The sequence below is a fragment of the Schistocerca gregaria genome, chromosome 4 (genome assembly GCF_023897955.1).
Source record: "Schistocerca gregaria isolate iqSchGreg1 chromosome 4, iqSchGreg1.2, whole genome shotgun sequence".
In the NCBI taxonomy this organism is placed as follows: domain Eukaryota; kingdom Metazoa; phylum Arthropoda; class Insecta; order Orthoptera; family Acrididae; genus Schistocerca; species Schistocerca gregaria.
The window spans coordinates 519437771-519458921 of NC_064923.1; the positions used below are offsets into that span (position 1 = coordinate 519437771).

At 42.4% G+C, this 21151-nt stretch overlaps 1 protein-coding gene across 1 annotated transcript in view; it reads right to left on the reverse strand.

Annotated features, from left to right (window-relative positions):
- LOC126267341 (ribosome-recycling factor, mitochondrial) overlaps positions 1-21151 on the reverse strand; it is a 73093-nt gene that overhangs the window by 33879 nt on the left and 18063 nt on the right. Inside the window, exons 2-3 of the mRNA XM_049972463.1 lie at positions 16235-16479; positions 15521-15658 (exon numbers count right to left, since the gene is read on the reverse strand). Of these exons, the coding sequence (XP_049828420.1) occupies positions 15521-15658; positions 16235-16469 (373 nt within the window). The 5' untranslated portion in view covers positions 16470-16479. The remainder of the gene's footprint in view (positions 1-15520; positions 15659-16234; positions 16480-21151) is intronic.

A 21151-nucleotide genomic window follows, 5' to 3' on the forward strand; every position in this document is an offset into this window, starting at 1 on the left:
CTGGGCTTCGGCTGTGGTGATGTTGGGAGTAGGATTAAGGTTTTTCAAAAAAGATTGAGAGGCAAGGCTGGAAGTGAGAAATTCCTGGAAGGTTTGGAGAGGGTGATTTTGAGGAAGAGGAGGTGGGTCCCGCTGTGATGGAGGACGGAACTGTTGCAGGCAGGGTTCAATTTGGATAGTGTCTTGGGGAGTTGGATCATTAGGAGTGGGATCAGGATTGTTTTTCTTCGTGGCAAAGTGATATTTCCAGCAGAGACTACGAGTGTAGGACAGTAAATCTTTGACAAGGGCAGTTTGGTTGAACCTGGGAGTGGGGCTGAAGGTGAGGCCTTTGGATAGGACAGAGGTTTCGGATTGGGAGAGGGGTTTGGAGGAAAGGTTAACTACTGAATTGGGGTGTTGTGGTTCCAGATTGTGTTGACTAGAAATTTGAGGTGTAGCCTAGGCCTTCGTGGCAAACGAATCTGCTCCAGTCCTGAATCCCTCGACCATTACACCAACAACCTGAAAACAGCTTTCGCATCCCGCAACTACCCTCCCAACCTGGTACAGAAGCAGATAACCAGAGCCACTTCCTCATCCCCTCAAACCCAGAACCTCTCACAGAAAAACCCCAAAAGTGCCCCACTTGTGACAGAATACTTTCCGGGACTGGATCAGACCTTGAATGTGGCTCTCCAGCAGGGATACGACTTCCTAAAATCCTGCCCCGAAATGAGATCCATCCTTCATGAAATCCTCCCCACTCCACCAAGAGTGTCTTTCCGCCGTCCACCTAACCTTCGTAACCTCTTGGTTCATCCCTATGAAATCCCCAAACCACCTTCCCTACCCTCTGGCTCCTACCCTTGCAACCGCCCCCGGTGTAAAACCTGTCCTATGCACCCTCCCACCACCCCCTACTCTAGTTCTGTAACCTGGAAGGTGTACACGATCAAAGGGAGAGCCACGTGTGAAAGCACCCACGTGATTTACCAACTGACCTGCCTGCACTGTGACGCTTTCTATGTGGGAATGACCAGCAACAAACTGTCCATTCGCATGAATGGACACAGGCAGACAGTGTTTGTTGGTAATGAGGATCACCCTGTGGCTAAACATGCCTTGATGCACGGCCAGCACATCTTGGCACAGTGTTACACCGTCCGAGTTATCTGGATACTTCCCACCAACACCAACCTATCCGAACTCTGGAGATGGGAACTCGCCCTTCAGTATATCCTCTCTTCTCGATATCCGCCAGGCCTCAACGTCCGCTAATTTCAAGTTGCCGCCGCTCATACCTCACCTGTCTTTCAACAACTTCTTTGCCTCTGTACTTCCGCCTCGACTGACATCTCTGCCCTTACTCTTTGCCTTTAAATATGTCTGCTTGTGTCTGTGTATGTGCGGATGGATATGTGTGTGTGTGTGTGTGTGTGCGCGAGTGTACACCTGTCCTTTTTTTCCCCTACGGGAAGTCTTTCCGCTCCCGGGATTGGAATGACTCCTTACCCTCTCCCTTAAAACCCACATCCTTTCGTCTTTCCCTCTCCTTCCTGAAGAAGCAACCATCGGTTGCGAAAGCTAGTAATTCTGTGTGTGTGTTTGTGTGTTTTGTTCATGTGCCTGTCTGCCGGCGCTTTCCCACTTGGTAAGTCTTGGAATCTCTATTATGAGCTCATATTCATAATCCAATTTGTTTTTTATCAGCCAACCAGTTCCTTTGTAACAGTTTTACAATTATTCAAAGAATGTCTACATTCAGTAGGAAAGACATGCCCTGATCACGCAATATTAATTGGAGGCAACATTCACCTACTGTATACAGGGTGTTACAAAAAGGTACGGCCAAACTTTCATGAAACATTCCTCACATAAAAATAAAGAAAAGATGTTATGTAGACATGTGTCCGGAAACGCTTAATTTCCATGTTAGAGCTCATTTTAGTTCCGTCCACCTACGCTCAATGGAGCACGGTATCATGATTTCATATGGGATACTCTACCTGTGCTGCTGGAACATGTGCGTTTACAAGTACGACACAACATGTGGTTCATGCGTGATGGAGCTCCTGCACAAGTGTTCGTAGACTTCTCAACAACAGATTCAGTGATCGACGGATTGGTAGAGGCGGACCAATTCCATAGCCTCCACACTCTCCTGACCTCAACCCTCTTGACTTTCATTTATGGGGGCATTTGAAAGCTCTTGTCTACGCAACCCCGGTACCAAATGTAGAGACTCTTCGTGCTCGTATTGTGGACGGCTGTGATACAATACGCCATTCTCCAGGGCTGCATCAGGGATTCCATGCGATGGAGGGTGGATGCATGTATCCTTGCTAACGGAGGACATTTTGAACATTTCCTGTAACATAGTATTTGAAGTCACGCTGGTACGTTCTGTTGCTGTGTGTTTCCATTCCATGATTAATGTGATTTGAAGAGAAGTAATAAAATGAGCTCTAACATGGAAAATAAGCGTTTCCAGACACATGTCCACGTAACATATTTTCTTTCTTTGTGTGAGGAATGTTTCCTGAAAGTTTGGCCGTACCTTTTTGTAACACCTTATATATGGGATGTCTATGGATTTGATGCATGTGGCATGGACAGACATTCTTAGGTAAAAGTTCTGAACACTTTTTTTTGAAAACTGTCTTTCACAACTACTGGGATAAACCACATACAAAACATTTTACCCCTTGTAGCTACAAACAGGCCTGAACTTATCGACACTGTCAGTGCAAAGACTAGTGATCGTCATCTCACCATAGCAACCATGGTTACTAAAGTTAATACAGCCATCACAAACTCCAGGAGAGTTTCTATGCTGGAAAGAGCAGATAAGAAGTTGTTAGCATCCTACTTAGGCACTGAATAGATCTCTTTTCGTTCCAGTATGATGGGCTTCAAAAACTGTGGTTAAAATTTAAACCGATTGTTGCTTTAGAGAAGTATTTGCTGATCAAATGTATTAAGAACAGTAAAGAACCATGGCAGTTTAAAGACAAAATTTGGAATATTGGTGGACTGTCAGTTCAAAAAAGAATGTAGAAATGTTGACATGCAAAATTTAGCAGATATTTTTACGTCTACAAAAAGATCGATATATGAAGCGTACAATAACTTCCACTATAATTTGTTAGTGAAACATCTTTCTGAGAATCCCAAGGAAAATATCATCCTGCATGGAAGACACAGAAATCCCTGGCATTGAAAAGCAGCTGAAAGAGTTGAAAACAAGTCAACTGGGCCAGATGGAATCCAAAATTGGTTTTACAGACACTGGCTGTTTATACATTACAGACAGACTCTTCAACATTGGCCCCTTCCTAAGACTGTTTTTATCACGAAATTCTCACCCAGTGGAAAGTCGCAAGTGACTGGAAAAAAGTGCAAGTGGCCATCACATATAAGAAGGGAAAAAGAAAGGACTTACAAAATTAATAAGCGATACCTTTAACATTGGATTCCTACAGAATTCTTGAGCATATTTTAAGTTGGAATACAACAAATTTCTTGAGAAAGAAAAGTTTCTATCTAGAAACCAACACGGATTTAGAGAGCGTTGCTCATGCAAAACTCAGCTTGCCCTTTTCTAGCACAATATCCTGTGAACCATACATGAACTGAAACAGGTAGATTCCTTATTCATAGATTTTCTGATCATGTTTGACACAGTGCAACACTGCAGACTTTTTGCAAAAATCCTAGCATGCAGAATAAGTTCTCGGATATGTGAGTAGCACAAACACTTTTTAAGTAATGGAACCCAAAGTATCATCCTGGGCAGCGAGTGTTCTCTGGAAACAGAAGGATCATCAGGAGCGCCCCAAGGACATGACATAGGGCTGCTCTTGTTTTCTATAAACATAAACAACATGTCAGATCTACATCTATATTCTGCAAACCACTGTGAACTGCACAGCACAGTGTAAATCCCATTGTACCAGTTATTAGGGTTTCTTCCCGTACCATTCATGTATGGATCATGGGAAGAACGAGTATTTGAGTGCCCCTGTGTGTGCTGTAATTATTCTAATCTTATCCTCACAGTCCCTATGTGAATGATATGTAGGGAGTTGTAGTATGTTGCTACAGTCATCGCTTAAAATCAGTTCTTGAAACTTTGTTAGTAGACTTTCTTAGGATAGTTTACATCTATCTTTAAGAGTTGCCAGTTTAGTTTCTTCAGTATCTCCCTGACACTCTCCCATGGATTAAACAAACGTGTGACCATTCATGCTGACATTCTCTGTATAGAAATTCACTGTATATATTCCATATCCCCTGTTGGTCCGATTCAGTGTGGGTCCCACACACTTAAGCAATATTGTAGACCTGGTCGCAAGAGCAATTTTTATGCACTCTCCTTTGTAGACTGATTGCACTTCCCAGTACTCCACCACTAAAACAAAGTCTACCACCTGCTTTCCATGACTCAGCCTATGTGATCATTCCATTCCATATGGCCACATTGTGTTACACCCACATATTTGTATGAGTTGGCCAATTCCAACAGATTTATTGACATTATAGTCATAGGATACTACAGTTTTCCTCTTTATGAAGTGCAGAATTTCACATTTTTGAACATTAAAGCAAGCGGCCAACCTTTCACCATTTTGAAACTTATCAAGATCTGAGTGAATATTTTGGCAGTTTCATTTGGATAGTACATCATTATAGACAACTGCATCATCTGCAAAAAGTCTCAGGTTATTATTAATATTATCTGGATGGTCATTAATATACAACATGAACAGCACGGGTTCCAACATACTTTCCTGGGCACACCTAAAATTACTTCTACATCTGACAATGACTCTCCATCCAAGATGACATGCTGCGTCCTCCCTGTGGAAAAGTCCTCAATCCAGTCACAAATTTCACTTGATCCCCCATAAGATTGCACTTTTGATAATAAGCATTGGTTTGGTACTGACTCAAATTCTTTTTGGAAATCAGGATATACTGCATCCACCTGCCTGCCTTGATCCAAAGCTTTTAATGAGTCGTGTGAGAAAAGTAGGAATTGAATTTCACATGACTGATGTTTTCAGAATCCACGTTGGTAGTCACAGAGGAGGTCATTCTGTTTGAGATGCCTCATTATGTTTCAGCTCAGAATATGTTCTAACATTCTACAACAAATTGATGTCAAGGATACTGGAGGGTAGTTTTGTGGACCACTTCTACCACACTTCTTGCAGACACGTGTTCCAAGAACTGCGCACTATTTTTTGTTCAAGAGATCTACAAGTTCAGGGGATCTACAATAGATTATTTTTAGATGGGAGGCTAATTCAACTGCAAGTTTGGTGTAAAATCGGATTTCCAAAAGGAATTTCTAATAAACCCTAGAGCTTTGTTCAGTTTTAATGGTTTCAGCTGTTTCTCAACATCACTAACATTAATACTGATTTTGCTCATCTTTGTAGTGGTACCAGGACTAAATTGGGGCATTTATCCTGGGTTTTCCTTTGCAGAGGAATATTTGAAAAAGAGATAAGCATTTCAGCTTTTGCTTGGCTTTCCTCAACTTCAGTTTCTGTCTCATTTGCTAGGGACTGGACACTAGCTTTGGTGCCATTAACAGTCTTCACATTCCACAAGAATTTCTTTGGGTTTCGTGAAAGATCATTTGACAATATTCTGCTACGATAAGTCACTTAAGGCTTCACACATTACTCTCTTGACAGTCAAATATGTTTCATTCAGCATCTCTCTATCTGTAGCCCTATGATTTGTTTTACACCTATTATGCAATAATCACTGTTTCCGTAGAAGTTTCTTTTCAGTGACTGTACACCACGGAGGGATCCTCCCATTATGAACTGTTCTACTGCCTACATGTCAATCCAGTTCATGGTCAATTATTCTTTTAAACTTGAGTCATAGTTCTTCTACATTCTCCTGCCCTATGTTCCCCCTTGAGCTATGACACTACTGATATTTTATCTACTTTACTGAGCATATATATCTTTCTCCTTGTTTTAGTTGTCCTTTGTACTCCAGTAATCATTGTTGCCACAACTGCATCATGGTCACTGATACCAATTTCAATGTAGATATCGTCAAAGATATCAGGTCTATTTGTCGCAATTAGATCCAATTTACTTCCATCAAGAGTAGGGTTGCGAATTATCTACTCTAGGTAGTTTTCAGAGAAGGGGTTGGGTTGTTTGGGGGAAGAGACTAAACTGCGAGGTCATTGGTCTCATCGAATTAGGGAAGTACGGGGAAGGATGCCGGCCATGCCCTTTCAGAGGAACCATCCCGCCATTTGCCTGGGGCGATTTAGGGAAATCACGGAAAACCTAAATCAGGATGGACGGACGTGGGATTGAACCGTCGTCCTCCCAAATGCGAGTCCAGTGTGATAACCACTGCACCACCTTGCTCAATATTTCAGAGAAGGAACTTAGTAAAGTTTCACAGGATGTCTTATCACAACCACCACTAACAAAACTGTAATTTCCCCAACTGATTGTTGGAGGATTAAAGTCTCCACTGATGATTACAGTATGACTGGGGAACCGCATAAGTGAACTGAGGTTTCCTCAAAAGTTTTCAGTTACATCAGGAGATGAGTCTGGTGGGCAACAGAATGATCAAATTATCATTTCCTACCTACCCTGATACTGAGTCTTGAACAAGCAATCTCACATGCAGCTTCAATTGTTATCTTGATGCATCTGAGTTTGTCTACTGTGACAAATACACCACCTCCATTTCCTATTTGCCTATCCCTTCAATATACCCTTAAGGTTTCCCCAAAAATCTCATTGCTATCAATTTCAGGCTTTGACCAGCTTTCTGTACCAGGGATATGACCATTCACCATTTGTTTGAACTGATGATGATTAAAAGCACCCACTCTTTTCCATTTGCCTCCTCTTGGCACCGGACAAAATGGGTGAATGAGAAAGACAGCACCTCAAATTTGTTGGTTTGGGGATTGATACAGCAACATGGTCCCCATCTATGCCATACAGGATGCCTACCTCAACCATCGAAATGCCACTCACAGTCGAGTAGATAAGTAATGACAGATCCAACATTTTCTGCAGAGGAGACAGGATAGTACTTGAGGAATCTTTGGTACTGGTACACAACTTCAAGAACTCTTCCAACAAACAACACACAGCAGCTGCCAATCATCTGACACTAGTCAGGGTGATTTCCAGCTGCTTACAAATGTCAACCAACTCATTCTGTGTTCAAGAACAGCATTCACAGTACGACTGAATTTTAGCTGGTGCAATGTACTACAGGACAGTGCACAAATAACTTTAAATTAAGTCCACTGATTACCTTTGAATCTGTTGAGCTACAAAACTGCTAATTCCCTTTAAGAATTTAAGCAAATACACAAAATGAGAATTCTATTAGGGCAACAGAAAAAATTACTAGTTTCCTAAAACTTTTTGAGAGTAATTATAAATATTAGCAAACTCAATAAAAGTAGATAATATATATAGGGCTTCTCCTCTTTAGAGGGAAAGTTAGACTTAATACAATATGTTGTTTAGAATATCTGCTACAGTAACTAAATCACGCACACTGATTTACAACAAATTTGATTATGCAGAAGACAATGGTAGCTTCTGAAAATTATCAAAAAGGCATGTTTATCTGTGTTGATATACAACAAAATTCAGAAGTGATCTATTGTTTGGCAGCAAATGTGAACCACAAATGCTGCCTTGCTATAAAATAAACTACGTATCCAAAACACTTGTACCAGAAACTTAAAAAATATAGTTTTGTAGATAGGGTGCGCAGCAATCGGGAACTGTTTTCTGATGATAATGTAATGTGCAGAAAAGTATCATTGTATCATCGTTAGTTACTGTAGGAAGACACAGGATAACTTGGACATAATTTCTGTTTTGTGTGATGAATGGCAGCTTGCTCTAAATGTGGGAAAATGTAAGGTAAACCAGGTGAGCACAAAAAAACTAACCAGTAATGTTTGAATATAATATTAGTGGTGTGTTGCTTGAGGAGGAAGGGACTTAAGGGTACTAAACAGCGAGGTTACCAGCAATGCTGCTCGACACAGTCACGATGATTAAATATCTAGTGGTAACACTGCAATCATCATGAAATGGAATGAGCACATAAAATCAGTTGTACGGTTGGTGGACAGTCAAATTTGGTTTACTGGAGTAATTTTAGGGAAATATTGTTCATCTGTAAGAGCCCATGTACAGAACGCTTATGCAGCCCATTCTTGAGTACTGCTCAGTGTTTGGGACCCCCATCAGGTCAGATTAGAGAAAAACATGGAAGCGATTCAAAGACCTGCTACTAGATTTGTTACTGGTAGCTTAGGCCAAATTGGAAGAATTACAGAAATGTTCTGTGAACTCAAATGGGAATTCACATGGGGAAAAAGACATTCTTTTTGTGAAACAGTACTGAGAAAGTTTAGAGAACCAGTATTTGTGATACACTGCAGAACAATCCCTATGCCACTATAATACATCTTGTGTAGATACACAAAAGACAAGACAAGAGAAATCAGGGCTCATGTGATAGCATACAGTCATTTTTCCCTCACTCCATTTGCGAGTAAAACAGGACAGGGAATGACTACAATGTACCCTCTGCCATTCACAGTATGGTGGCTTGTGGAATATATATGTAACTGTGTGAATGTGGGCCAGTAAAAGTGTAAGTTGTGTGTATGTACAGATGGTTAAGGGTAAAACTGTTGGTAGACAACATGGGCATTGAGAAATAAGACACAGGGTTAAATAGTAAGGGAAGCTGCAAGTAACATTAAGGATACACACACAAAACTATCAAAAGTTTTATAATAATTATAAGAGTAGTTGCAAAGGATAAAGCTAACTGACATGAAAGATATGCCTGCAGTACAGATGAAGTTCCAATGGGAAACTATGAATAGATGAAGAGAAGGGATGGATCAGACAGTGTTTGATTCTAAACAAATGGCAAGTAAACTTACTAGAATCTAAGAAGATTAGAAACACAAGAACACGAATCAATGTACACAATATATTGTGAAACATGTCCTTAATTATTTTTTGAAAATAATTAGTGCTTAACTGTTGCTTTATTACTAATACCAAAGAAAATCTCAGCATCACAAAATATTTTCCCCCTTTTTTTTATGGAGTCATCAAACCTACCAGCTTTTACACACATCAGACATAAAATTAGTACCACAATTACACTTGGAATATAAATGTTTAAAAAATACAGTATCTTATGTGTACTTTAATAAATATATAAAGTTCATATTCAAGTGCTTCAAACTGATTAATAAAACAGGCTGAAACATGTAATAAATAAGAATTTCCCTCTAAAATTCTTAGAAGGACTGTAATGATAATATTATGAAAAGGAAAGATTGCTACTTATCGTATAGTGGGGATTTCAAGTTGCACACAGGCACAACAAAAAGACTACTAAATAAGTAAGCTCTTGGTTACAGGGCCTCCTTCTGGATTGGACACACACACACACACACACACACACACACACACACACACACACACACACCAGACCACTGTCTCTAGCTGCCAAGGCCAGAGTATCCGGCCAGACAATCTGGCCTCGGCTGCCAAAGACAGTGGTCGTGTGTGTGGGTGGTCTTTGGCAGCGAAGGCCAGACTGTCTGGCCAGATAATCTGGCCTTGGCAGCTAGAGACTGTCGTCGTGTGTGTGTGTGTGTGTGTGTGTGTGTGTGTGTGTGTGTGTGTAAATCACTACACTTATTTGCTCCATTTTTCTGGCCATTAAAAAGTGTAACAAATATATTGTTAAAATTTATGCCTTACAAACATAAGTATTCAAGCTTTATGAACACTTCATAGCAATATCCTCTATGACCTACTCGATAACTCTCATTGCCCTTATCTGCAATGGAAATATTCAGGTGAAGTGTATTTCTGATGCAAAGCCCAATAATGGAATCCCACAGTAAGCAGAGGATACATAGTCTCATAACATACAGTTACCATTATTAATTTCTTCAGTTCCTCCTGGCATATTTATTGACCGAACAGTCCCCAAGTGTACTGTAGGCTCATGTGTCCAACAGACACAATATTTCAGTGATAAGACATGTTGCCATTATCAAGTATGTTGACAAACTGAGCTCCTGAGGGCATTGTTCCACCGTATTATATACCCTCTGCCCACAAGCCGTTCCCTCTCTGGTCTGCACTTGCAGCCACATGTCAACGGTTGCAGAGACACTAGCATCAGCATCTGTAGTAGCATTGATGTAGGTGCTCTGTCCACTCTGATCACCAGATCGTTTTGTTTGTTGACAGTCTTCTTAATTAAGCTCAGTGCTTGTTCCCAACCCTTGATAAGATTATAGCCACACTCTCGGTTGATGAGATCATTCCTGGTGCAAATGTCTATGGCCTCTCTAAAGACGCAATCCCATTATTTAAAAAACTTGTGTAGTACGCATTTCTGCCACTAGGCATCTATAGCGCAACTCATTTCCAGTTCAGGCCTGCATTGTTGACCTGACTAGTTCTGTTCATCTGCAATGATTGTTTCATTTTTCATGATGGCAAGTTTAAGTGAACAACGTGCAGCTGTGAAATTTTGTTTTCTACTTGGTGAAATTGCTCTTGAAACTGTTTTAACAACGTAAATAGCTTACCAAGATGACACAATGGGAAAAAGTCAAGTACAGAAGGGGTTTGTTCCATTTAAAAATGGTGATACATCGACTGATGACAAACCTCATTCTTGACATCCGTCAACTGCATGAATTTATGAAAATATTGAAAAAATTTGAGAGCTTGAGCTCAAAGATAATTGATCAACTGTCAGAGATTAGTGCACCTTGGAGCTCGAGTAAGTGAAGAATTTTAACGGAAGATTTGGGCAGACAGGAGATTGGTTCTTCCCATCACAACAACATACCTGCACACACAGTCCTATCTCTGTTAGACAGTTTTTGGCTAAAAATGACATGTCTCCATTGGCCCATGCAACTTACTTGCCTGACCTGGGTCCGTGCAACTTTTTCTTATTTCCACACACGAAAAGGGGCATGAAAGGACATCGATTTGACAACATTTTTGAAGTCAAGAAAGAAACGAGAGAGAAGCTGTCAGCCATTTCTAAAGATGACTACAAAAAAACATTTTGAACAGTGGAAGTACCGGTGGGACAAATGTATTAGTTGTAATAGAGTGTCTTTTGAAACATAAGGAAGGCAAAAATCAAGGGAGATATGTCACCTATGTTTGAATTAAATAAAGATTTTCAGAAATTAGCTAGAAGAAATAAAAATATATTCTTTAATGAACAGTGCAAGGAAGTTGAAGATAGTAACGGAATGGGGAGGACAAGAGATGTTTATAAGAAAATTAGAGAAATTAAAGGAAAATTCTAGGCAAAAATTGGAATGATAAAAGATAGAAACGGGAAAGATCTGAGTGAAGCAGAGAGTGTTAAGGAAAGATGGGTAGAATATGTAGAAGACCTATACACGAAAGAACTGCATAATGACAGGGCTCCTACTGCTGATGTTAATGTTAATTTAGAACTAGAGCCAAATATTTTGGAGAGCGAAATCGAGTGGGCCCTTGAAAATATGGCTAATAACAAAACTAGTGGACATGATGAAATACCAGCAGAATTGTTTAAAGTCACTGGAAAGGATGCAGTGAAAGTGCTGCACTCAATATGTCAAAATACATGGATCACGCAGCAGTGGCCAGAAGACTGGAAAAGATCAGTATTCATCCCCATTCTAAAGAAGAGAAGTTCTAAAGAATCCTCAGATTACCGAACAATAGCACTTATTTCACATGCTAGCAAAGTTATGTTGAAAATCTTACAAAATAGACTTCACCATTATCTAGATCGAGAGCTACCAGAAGAACAAGCTGGATTTAGGAAAGGAAAAGGAACTAGAGATCAAATTGCTAACATTTGGTGGATTATGGAATAAGCAAGAGAATTCCAGAGAGATGTGTACCTCTGCTTTATTGACTACGCCAAAGCCTTTGACTGCGCTGATCACAACAAATTATAGAACGTACTGAAAAACATGGGTGTACCAGATCACCTCATTCATCTGATATGGAGTTTATACCTTGACCAAGATGCCATGGTGAGAACTACACTCCTGGAAATTGAAATAAGAACACCGTGAATTCATTGTCCCAGGAAGGGGAAACTTTATTGACACATTCCTGGGGTCAGATACATCACATGATCACACTGACAGAACCACAGGCACATAGACACAGGCAACAGAGCACGCACAATGTCGGCACTAGTACAGTGTATATCCACCTTTCGCAGCAATGCAAGCTGCTATTCTCCCATGGAGACGATCGTAGAGATGCTGGATGTAGTCCTGTGGAACGGCTTGCCATGCCATTTCCACCTGGCGCCTCAGTTGGACCAGCACTTGTGCTGGACGTGCAGACCGCGTGAGACGACACTTCATCCAGTCCCAAACATGCTCAATGGGGGACAGATCCGGAGATCTTGCTGGCCAGGGTGGTTGACTTACACCTTCTAGAGCACGTTCGGTGGCACGGGATACATGCGGACGTGCATTGTCCTGTTGGAACAGCAAGTTCCCTTGCCGGTCTAGGAATGGTAGAACGATGGGTTCGATGACGATTTGGATGTACCGTGCACTATTCAATGTCCCCTCGACGATCACCAGAGGTGTACGGCCAGCGTAGGAGATCGCTCCCCACACCATGATGCCGGGTGTTGGCCCTGTGTGCCTCGGTCATATGCAGTCCTGATTGTGGCGCTCACCTGCACGGCGCCAAACACGCATACGACCATCATTAGCACCAAGGCAGAAGCGACTCTCATCGCTGAAGACGACACGTCTCCATTCGTCCCTGCATTCACGCCTGTCGCGACACCACTGGAGGCGGGCTGCACTATGTTGGGGCGTGAGCGGAAGACGGCCTAACGGTGTGTGGGACCGTAGCCCAGCTTCATGGAGATGGTTGTGAATGGTCCTCGCCGATACCCCAGGAGCAACAGTGTCCCTAATTTGCTAGGAAGTGGCGGTGCGGTCCCCTACGGCACCTCATAGGATCCTACGGTCTTGGCGTGCATCCGTGCGCCGCTGCCGTCCGGTCCCAGGTCGACGGGCACGTGCACCTTCCGCCGACCACTGGCGACAACATCGGTGTACTGTGGAGATCTCACGCCCCACGTGTTGAGCAATTCAGCGGTACGTCCACCCGGCCTCCCGCATGCCCACTATATGCCCTCGCTCAAAGTCCGTCAACTGCACATACGGTTCACGTCCACGCTGTCGCGGCATGCTACCAGTGTTAAAGACTGCGATGGAGCTCCGTATGCCATGGCAAACTGGCTGACACTGATGGTGGCAGTGCACAAATGCTGCGCAGCTAGCACCATTCGACGGCCAACACCGCGGTTCCTGGTGTGTCTGCTGTGCCGTGCATGTTATCATTGCTTGTACAGCCCTCTCGCAGTGTCCGGAGCAAGTATGGTGGGTCTGACACACCAGTGTCAATGTGTTCTTTTTTCCATTTCCAGGAGTGTATGTATGGAACAACGAAGTGGATAAAGATTCAGAAAGGGGTCCGGCAAGGCTGCATACTGTCACTGCACTTATTCAATCTGTATGCAGAACATGTTATGAGGAATGTGAGGCTAGATGAAGGAGAAACAGGAATTAAAATAGCTGGAATAAATGTAAACAACCTCAGGTACGTGGATGATACGATCCTGTTGGCAGAAAGTGAAGAAGGATTGAGAACACTCTTGATGAAGGTGAAAGACGAAAGTGAAAAGGCCGGTCTTAGGCTGAATGTGAAGCAAACAAAAATTATGGCAACTACACCTACCAATTCGTGGGATATAGCAGGAGAAACCATGGAGGTAGTGACCACATTCAATTATCTCGGTTCCCAGATCTCTGATGATGGCAACTGCAGCCATGAAATCCGAAGACACCTGTTGCTCGGTAGACAGGTGATGTCAAACCTTGACAAATTTATAAGGTCCAGAGATCTAACACTAGCAACAAAGATCCATATTGTGAGGGCTATGGTCTTTCCAGTGGTGATGTATAGATGTGAGACCTGGACCATTAGAAAGGCTGAACGGCGAAGAATTGACTCCTTCGAATTGTGGTGTTGGAGGAAACTTCTTAGAGTTCCACGGACTGCAAAGAGAACCAACAGATCAATATTGGATCAAATAAAACCAGATTTCTCCCTGGAAGGTTTAATGTTAAAACAAAAGCTGACTTACTTTGGACACACAATGCGAAGGCATGCCTCGCTGGAAAAAACCTTAATGCTGGGGAAGATTGAAGGAACTAGAAGAAGAGGACGTCAGAGGATGAGATGGATCGATGGCATCACAGAAGCAATGTTTTCCAACCTGGAAGCTTTTAAAAAATTATTCTGATTTTTTGACACCCCCTCGTAAACCATCCCACAATTCGCAGACAAACAGTGTCCTGCAACAACTGCCTTGTCAGGATACATCAGTCGAGTGTGTCTCTGATGTTCTTGGCAATGATCTTCAACAGTTCATACTGTCTGTCGAATTCATGTCTTTCCATACTGACATGAATCTGGTATATGCTGATATTCCACAAACCTGAGATCATCTTTGATCCTACGAAATAATGCTCATGTTTTATTGGCCGGGCAAAAGACAGTTTTATTGGGTGATATTTCAACATGCATTCAATTTTTTTTTCCAATAATTCTCCAGTGTGTGATATAAAGGCAGTAGGCACCTCTTCCTCCATGACTTCTTCCATCTCCATAGGTTGTACTGTTGTGATGGGACACAAGAGTGTGCCTAATTTTTCATTCTGGGTACCCGTTTTTCCAAAATACTGCTGTGAGGTGTTCCAGTTCCTGGAGCAGAATCTCTGCATCTGAGGTGGTGTGTGCACTGTGTACTAGTATTTTTAGTACCCCATCTCTCTGCAAAGGTTGGTGGCAACCATCTGCATTTAAATACAGATCAGCGCGCATTTTCTTCCAATACACGCCATGGCCCAGGGTGCCATCAGCTCTTCTCTTGACTATGATGTTCAGGAATTGTTATCTTCCTTCTGTTTTGGTATCCATAGTGAATTTAATGTTGGGATGTATGGAGTTCAAATGTATAAGGAAGTTAAGGAGTTTGTCCATTCCATGGAGCCAGATGACGAAATATGCCACCCACATAACAGAAAGAACAACAGGTAACTGTAAATTCAGGTTGTGTACATGAATCTTCGATGGGTAAACCACCTTAATTTTAACTGAAATTGTATTGGTCAGAAATTACCCACATTGGTGTGATGAGAATTTAACGCATTAAATGTTAATAACTGGGACTCACTAATCTTCACCTTCAGGCCCTCATCAATTAAGCATTTAGTTATCTACATTAGAAAAATTACTTAAAAACGATTCCTTAAATGAAACAAGAATACATGTTGCTAAGTTAAATTACATAACATCAAAGTCATATTGTGAAAATAAATAAATAAATAAATAAATAAAAACTATGTTACCTGTTGTTGAACGAAGAGAGAGATTCTTAATATACTCATCCTTCAGAGTATCTACTGCTTTCTTCATCTGAGCTTTCATACTTTCAACATCTACAATTTCTCCCAACATGGTCTCATTAATTTCAATCTTTTTCTTTCCTAGAAATATATTTGTAGCATATTTGATTCATCCAGTATAATAGATGAATACAGAAGGTACCTTCAATTAGTAAGCAAAGACTGGTAATTAGAAATATATGGGAAATGAGGAAGGAAATTTCTTAGTAGTATATTCAAGGCAATATTATTTTTACTGGGCACAAATGTTAATTAAACAAGTCTATGTAGTTTCCGACTCAAATACATATGAAATAAAACGACACACATGCTCATGAATGTTCTTTTAATTAAAATCATAATTTTTCATTTCATCCCATTTAATTTTTTTGGTTTAATACACAAAAATTCTTCATTCTTCATAAAAATAAATATAGATATTTCTCTTTATTTTCAAACACAGCAGCAGTTAAATTTTAAACTTTAATCTTTGCCAGAGACAGGTATAAAAGTTATGTAAAGTTCTGCAGACTTCTAATATAACACTTTTCTCTCTCTACTTTACAAACGATATGTTATATGATACATACTTCAAAAAGACTACTGAAGCAGTTGACCATTTGCAAATGCTACATTATATGAGCATAAATTGCAGAATAAACATTGAAATTTTGTCACCTTTCTTCTCTTTCTTCTTGTCTTTTCCTTTAGCATAGCCTCTGAACGGCACAAAATTTATGCAACACAGAGGCAAGGAGTGGTTTTGTATCACTGGTATGCTGCAAAATCGCAAAACTGGCCAGTAGGAATTATATGCAGCTATTTGTTGTAACTTATGTGGCAAACTCAAAAATGATCCTAGACGTCTCCCATGGAAGAAGCCAGAAGCCAACATCATGCACGTCCACCTCATAACAGACAATCTGTAATCACAATATATGTTCTCACTATGTTTTTAAAAAAACTGATAACATGTGACATAAAATACATGATGTACATCTCTACACATTCAAGCTTCAAAGGAGAGAAACATTAATTAAAAAAATCATCACTTAGTTTCACTACAGTTAAAAGCTACCCTGGCTCTTCATACAATAAACTTTCTCCAAAGCTAAAACAAATCCTCCAAATGATTAGTATTAGATTTTAAAACAAATCAAAACCTCGTTGAATGAGACACTAATTGCTGACAACATCTTCCCCATAATTAACACTGGTTTACCAAACACAAGAATGCGAAAACCAGTAACCCTGTTTCACTTGTTATAACAGTCTTAGTATTTCCAACACTGCTGTACCCATTTTAAAACACTGTAAGGTCGTAAGCTCATGTCGCTCTTGTGTCATTCAGATGACACTCTTTATTTTGCAAAGTGCACACAGATACAGTACACACACTGCCAAGACCTTATTAGTAATTATGATCAGATTTGGTCAAGAACAAAGCATATTAGTAAAGTCAGCCAAACCAGTAATCCACACAAAACCAAGTTCTGTATGTGAGGATCACTGTTAAGCAGATGGCCACAGTCATTTAGAGAAACATTAGCACTAGACACAATGGAACCAGCCAGCTGTGGTCCTATTCTGCTCCTTTATTCAACCTGGCAGGTCACAGATTCATGCAATATGTAGTGACACGATGGTGAGAGCGGTGTTGCCATCAGTGCTGAGAAGTGCAAGATGGTGGCTTTGACAGTTGCAGTGTGTGGCGTCGACAAGTATGAATGACAATCTCCATCACTGCAAGTTCTTTGAATCTGTTAACCTAACAGCCACACCATCTTGCTTGTGCAGTTCCCTGTAAGAATTGTCGTAATGTGGACATCTGTAATGAAACACACCGAGTCTTACAGAAATGAGTGTGTTTCCTTGGGCTACAACACAACCAAAATCAGACAGTAGTGACCCTGAGTAAGAATTCGCTTGCTGTTTCCTTGTATTGTAAGTATTTTCGTGTCTACCGCACTGGCATTGTTTACACCTTCATTCATTCCACTTGGTCACATATCCTGCCGCACAGCATGTGAATACCGAAGCTCCTGCACCTAAAACAGGATATTTCATCACTTCATCACCACCTGGATTCTACAACAAGTTTCCTGCAGGTTCATCACCTTAAGACTTTCGCCATTTGACAAAGCAACATGCGACTGCAGACTCAGGCTTTGCCTCTCCCGCGAGTGAGCATCAACACGTGCATTACAAGAACAATAACAAGGACAGCAAAGTTCCTACATTTCATCAAGCTGATGTGGATACTGCATTTCATGCACACAGTACTATCAGACACTGGCCACCCAGGCAACCATTACAACAGTGCTGTGTGCAACCTCACCTTTGTCAGGAGAGGCCACTTGTACCGATCGTGCTCTCGTGATGCCCAAATGCTTAACTGCTTCATTGATTTACAAAGTGGACAATGCCCAGTGAATATTATGAACATTTCCAGGCCGGTTTCCGGCCCCAGTGACCGTTCAGCCCCTCAGTACACTTTACAGGCCCCCACCTGTTGTGAACAATGTGCCACATAGTGACACTTATTGAGGTTTCCGCCCCTCCAAACACGCTCTGGCGTGTCATGTCGACAGCCCAGTGGAAACATTTATTATGTTGCTCCGTGCATGTCCACTCTTCCTACCAACCTGCCACCGCAGGGGGTTTTGGCTGCATCTTTTCACCTGCCTGCTTTTCTCATGGCACCCGCAATGCCTTCCGTGTCAGATTTCCGCACTGCGAACACTTGCATCAGACACTTCTACAGCATACTTTCTTATTGCTTCGGTGCTGTTCTCAACTGCTTTGACAGACAGCTCGCTCACACTCTCCGCAATGCCATCTCTGTTGACCACACCAGTCCAACATCCACATCAAGAGTGATACAAAGGACTCAGATACAGAACTGGCAATGCCTCCCGGTCAGCAGCAGATAATGCTGGATGAAACTCAGTGGTCGCTGTGGTTGTCGAAACAAACTACAGATCTCCAGGTTCATTTCCTTCCCCACGCCCTGGAATCCATTGGCTTGCGACTGTGGATGGCTGATCAGATGTATTCACTCACACACCAGCAGGAGCTCACGCAACCAACCCATACTACAGTCTGTCCATGCCTCTGTTCCGTTGAATGGCTGCCTTTAAGTCACAGACTATTCTTCGAGTCGCAACTTCCTCGTGGACACCAGCACTGACATCTCAATCACACCTAAATCGATGGTCACATGTCTCCTCACATGCACATACTCTCTCCTGCGAGCCATGAACTCATCTACACTCCAGACCTGGGGCTCCGTCGAGCTTCAGCTCCGCCTCTCTAATGGCCTCTCCTTCCCCTGGATCTTCCATGTGGCAGGTATTGCAAAACCGATCCTGGAAATTGACTTCTTATTACACCACCACCAGTCTCCAAATATTGTTCAAGGTTCTCTGTTTCACCACACCTCCAACTCACATCCCATGTGACCATGTTCTGCTACCTGCTCCGAGCGAAAATGCTGTTAACTGTCTAATGCAGCAGTCTGTGGCTCTTGCAGCCATGAATCACGTCCTGGCGGAAAGTGCCAAGACACACGCCCTGCAATGTGAGAAAGCCGTTTTGAAAAACTGCATTTCACTTGCCGAGGACAAGTTTGCCGTGATCACCATGAATTTGCACCGCTTGACAGCACCGACACCCGAGCCTTCATCTGCCGCACCTGACAGCTCACACAGGTTGGCAACATCACACCTATCTCATGTGACTCCAGTCTCAACCACACAGTGTGTTCCACTGAATGTCTCTCTCACCTATTTTGAAAACTGACACTCGCGCACCTCATTAAAATCCAGCCGTCCGGGCTCCAACCACACCCCCACCCCCACACACGTGCCTGCTTAGGAAGTTGATAAACATTCCCCCCTCTCGTGCATCCTCACATGGCTCGCTCGATAGCACCATGCACGCCAGCAGCACCGCTACCACCAAGTGCACCTCTCTAATGCACTATGGACAACAGACAGCCTCTACACGCACCGCTCAAATGTAGCCTCATGCTCAGCACTCGCAAACTGCCATCCGCACCAGCGTAAACATACCAAAAATGTAACTTTGCCACTGCCACTCCCCTCTTGAGCAGACAACTATGCTGCTTCCAAGCCATGCGCCCCTAATAAATCAACTGACACCACGCCCCGGCCACACACTGTCATCGAACATTCAGTTTCCACCATCACAAACAGAACTGTTCCTCACATCATCACGTCCGAGGGCCCAAGTTTTTGCCACAAGGCTCGCCACCTTAATATACTTGAGTTGCGCTCAGCTCACCAGAAAACACAGGAACTTCTTGAGGCAGGAATTTCACAGCCCTGTGACTGTAACTGGTTGTCACTCATACACCTCACCCCTAAACAAGACGGCTCCTTTCATATGTGTGGCAATTACAGACACTTGAATGCTACTATGATGGACAGTTATCCTATACTGAACATTTCTGACTTCATCCACCTCCTGCAGGTGCTCCAATTTTCAGCTTACTGGACTGTGAACACGCTTATCACCAAATCCCAGTTGCAAGTTGCACCCAAGAAATTCCAAAAACGGCAATTATCATCCCTGTCGGTTTGTAGGAGTACCATTTCATGCAATTTTGGTTAAAAAAACGCCAACCAGATGTGGCAACACTTTACTGACTCTCTCTTGCTCCAGTTCGACTTCCGTTTCGAATAACTCAACAATACTCTGATCTTCAGCAAATCCACACAAGGTCACAAACACCACACCACGATAGTAAAGGACACTCTCTCAGCAAATGGAGTCAAGGTCAACACCGACAAACTGCAACTGCGCCAACAATCTGTCCAATTCTTGGGGTACACAGTCTCGGCCACCAGTATACACCCCCCTGAATCGAAGGTGCAATCAATCTTATGCATGGCACTCCCTACCACATACAAAGAGCTCCATTGGTTCCTGAGAACAATAATCTACCAATGTCATGATTTCCCTGCTTCAGCCAACACCCAGGTCACCCTCGCCAGCAAGCAAACTTCAGGGAAGTGCCCCGTTCCACGGATGGAACCAATGCGCGCAGCCTTCCAAGCCCTCAAAGACTCTCTCACATGAACTATCACCCGTGTTCATCCAATCTCGAATGCTGAACTCTTCACCACCATGGATGCCAGTGACTACATGCCAGGCTTGGTCCTACAACAACACCAGAATGACATGGTCATGCCATTTCAGTTCTTTTCGTAGAAACTTGGACATGTCCAACAAAAATACTAGCCTTCGACCACACACTTTTAGCAGTTTATGAGGTGGTGAAACACTACTGCCCCAACGTCGAGGGCTGACCTTTCCACACCCTGACTGACCATAAACCAGTAGCAGATGCCATATGCAACCCCCCCAGCGCAACCCTCCCCCCCAGTCACTTTCAGCATTTCGATTTCCTCTCAGTTCTCTACTGACATCCTCCATATCAAAGGTGCGACATTGTTGTAGATTTCCTTTCCCTTATCAGCACCATCTCAATGGTCGTCGACCTTTCCAACCTAATGCCCCTACAGAACCAGGACGAGGATAACACTTCTCAACAGCACCCCTCTTTGCTGT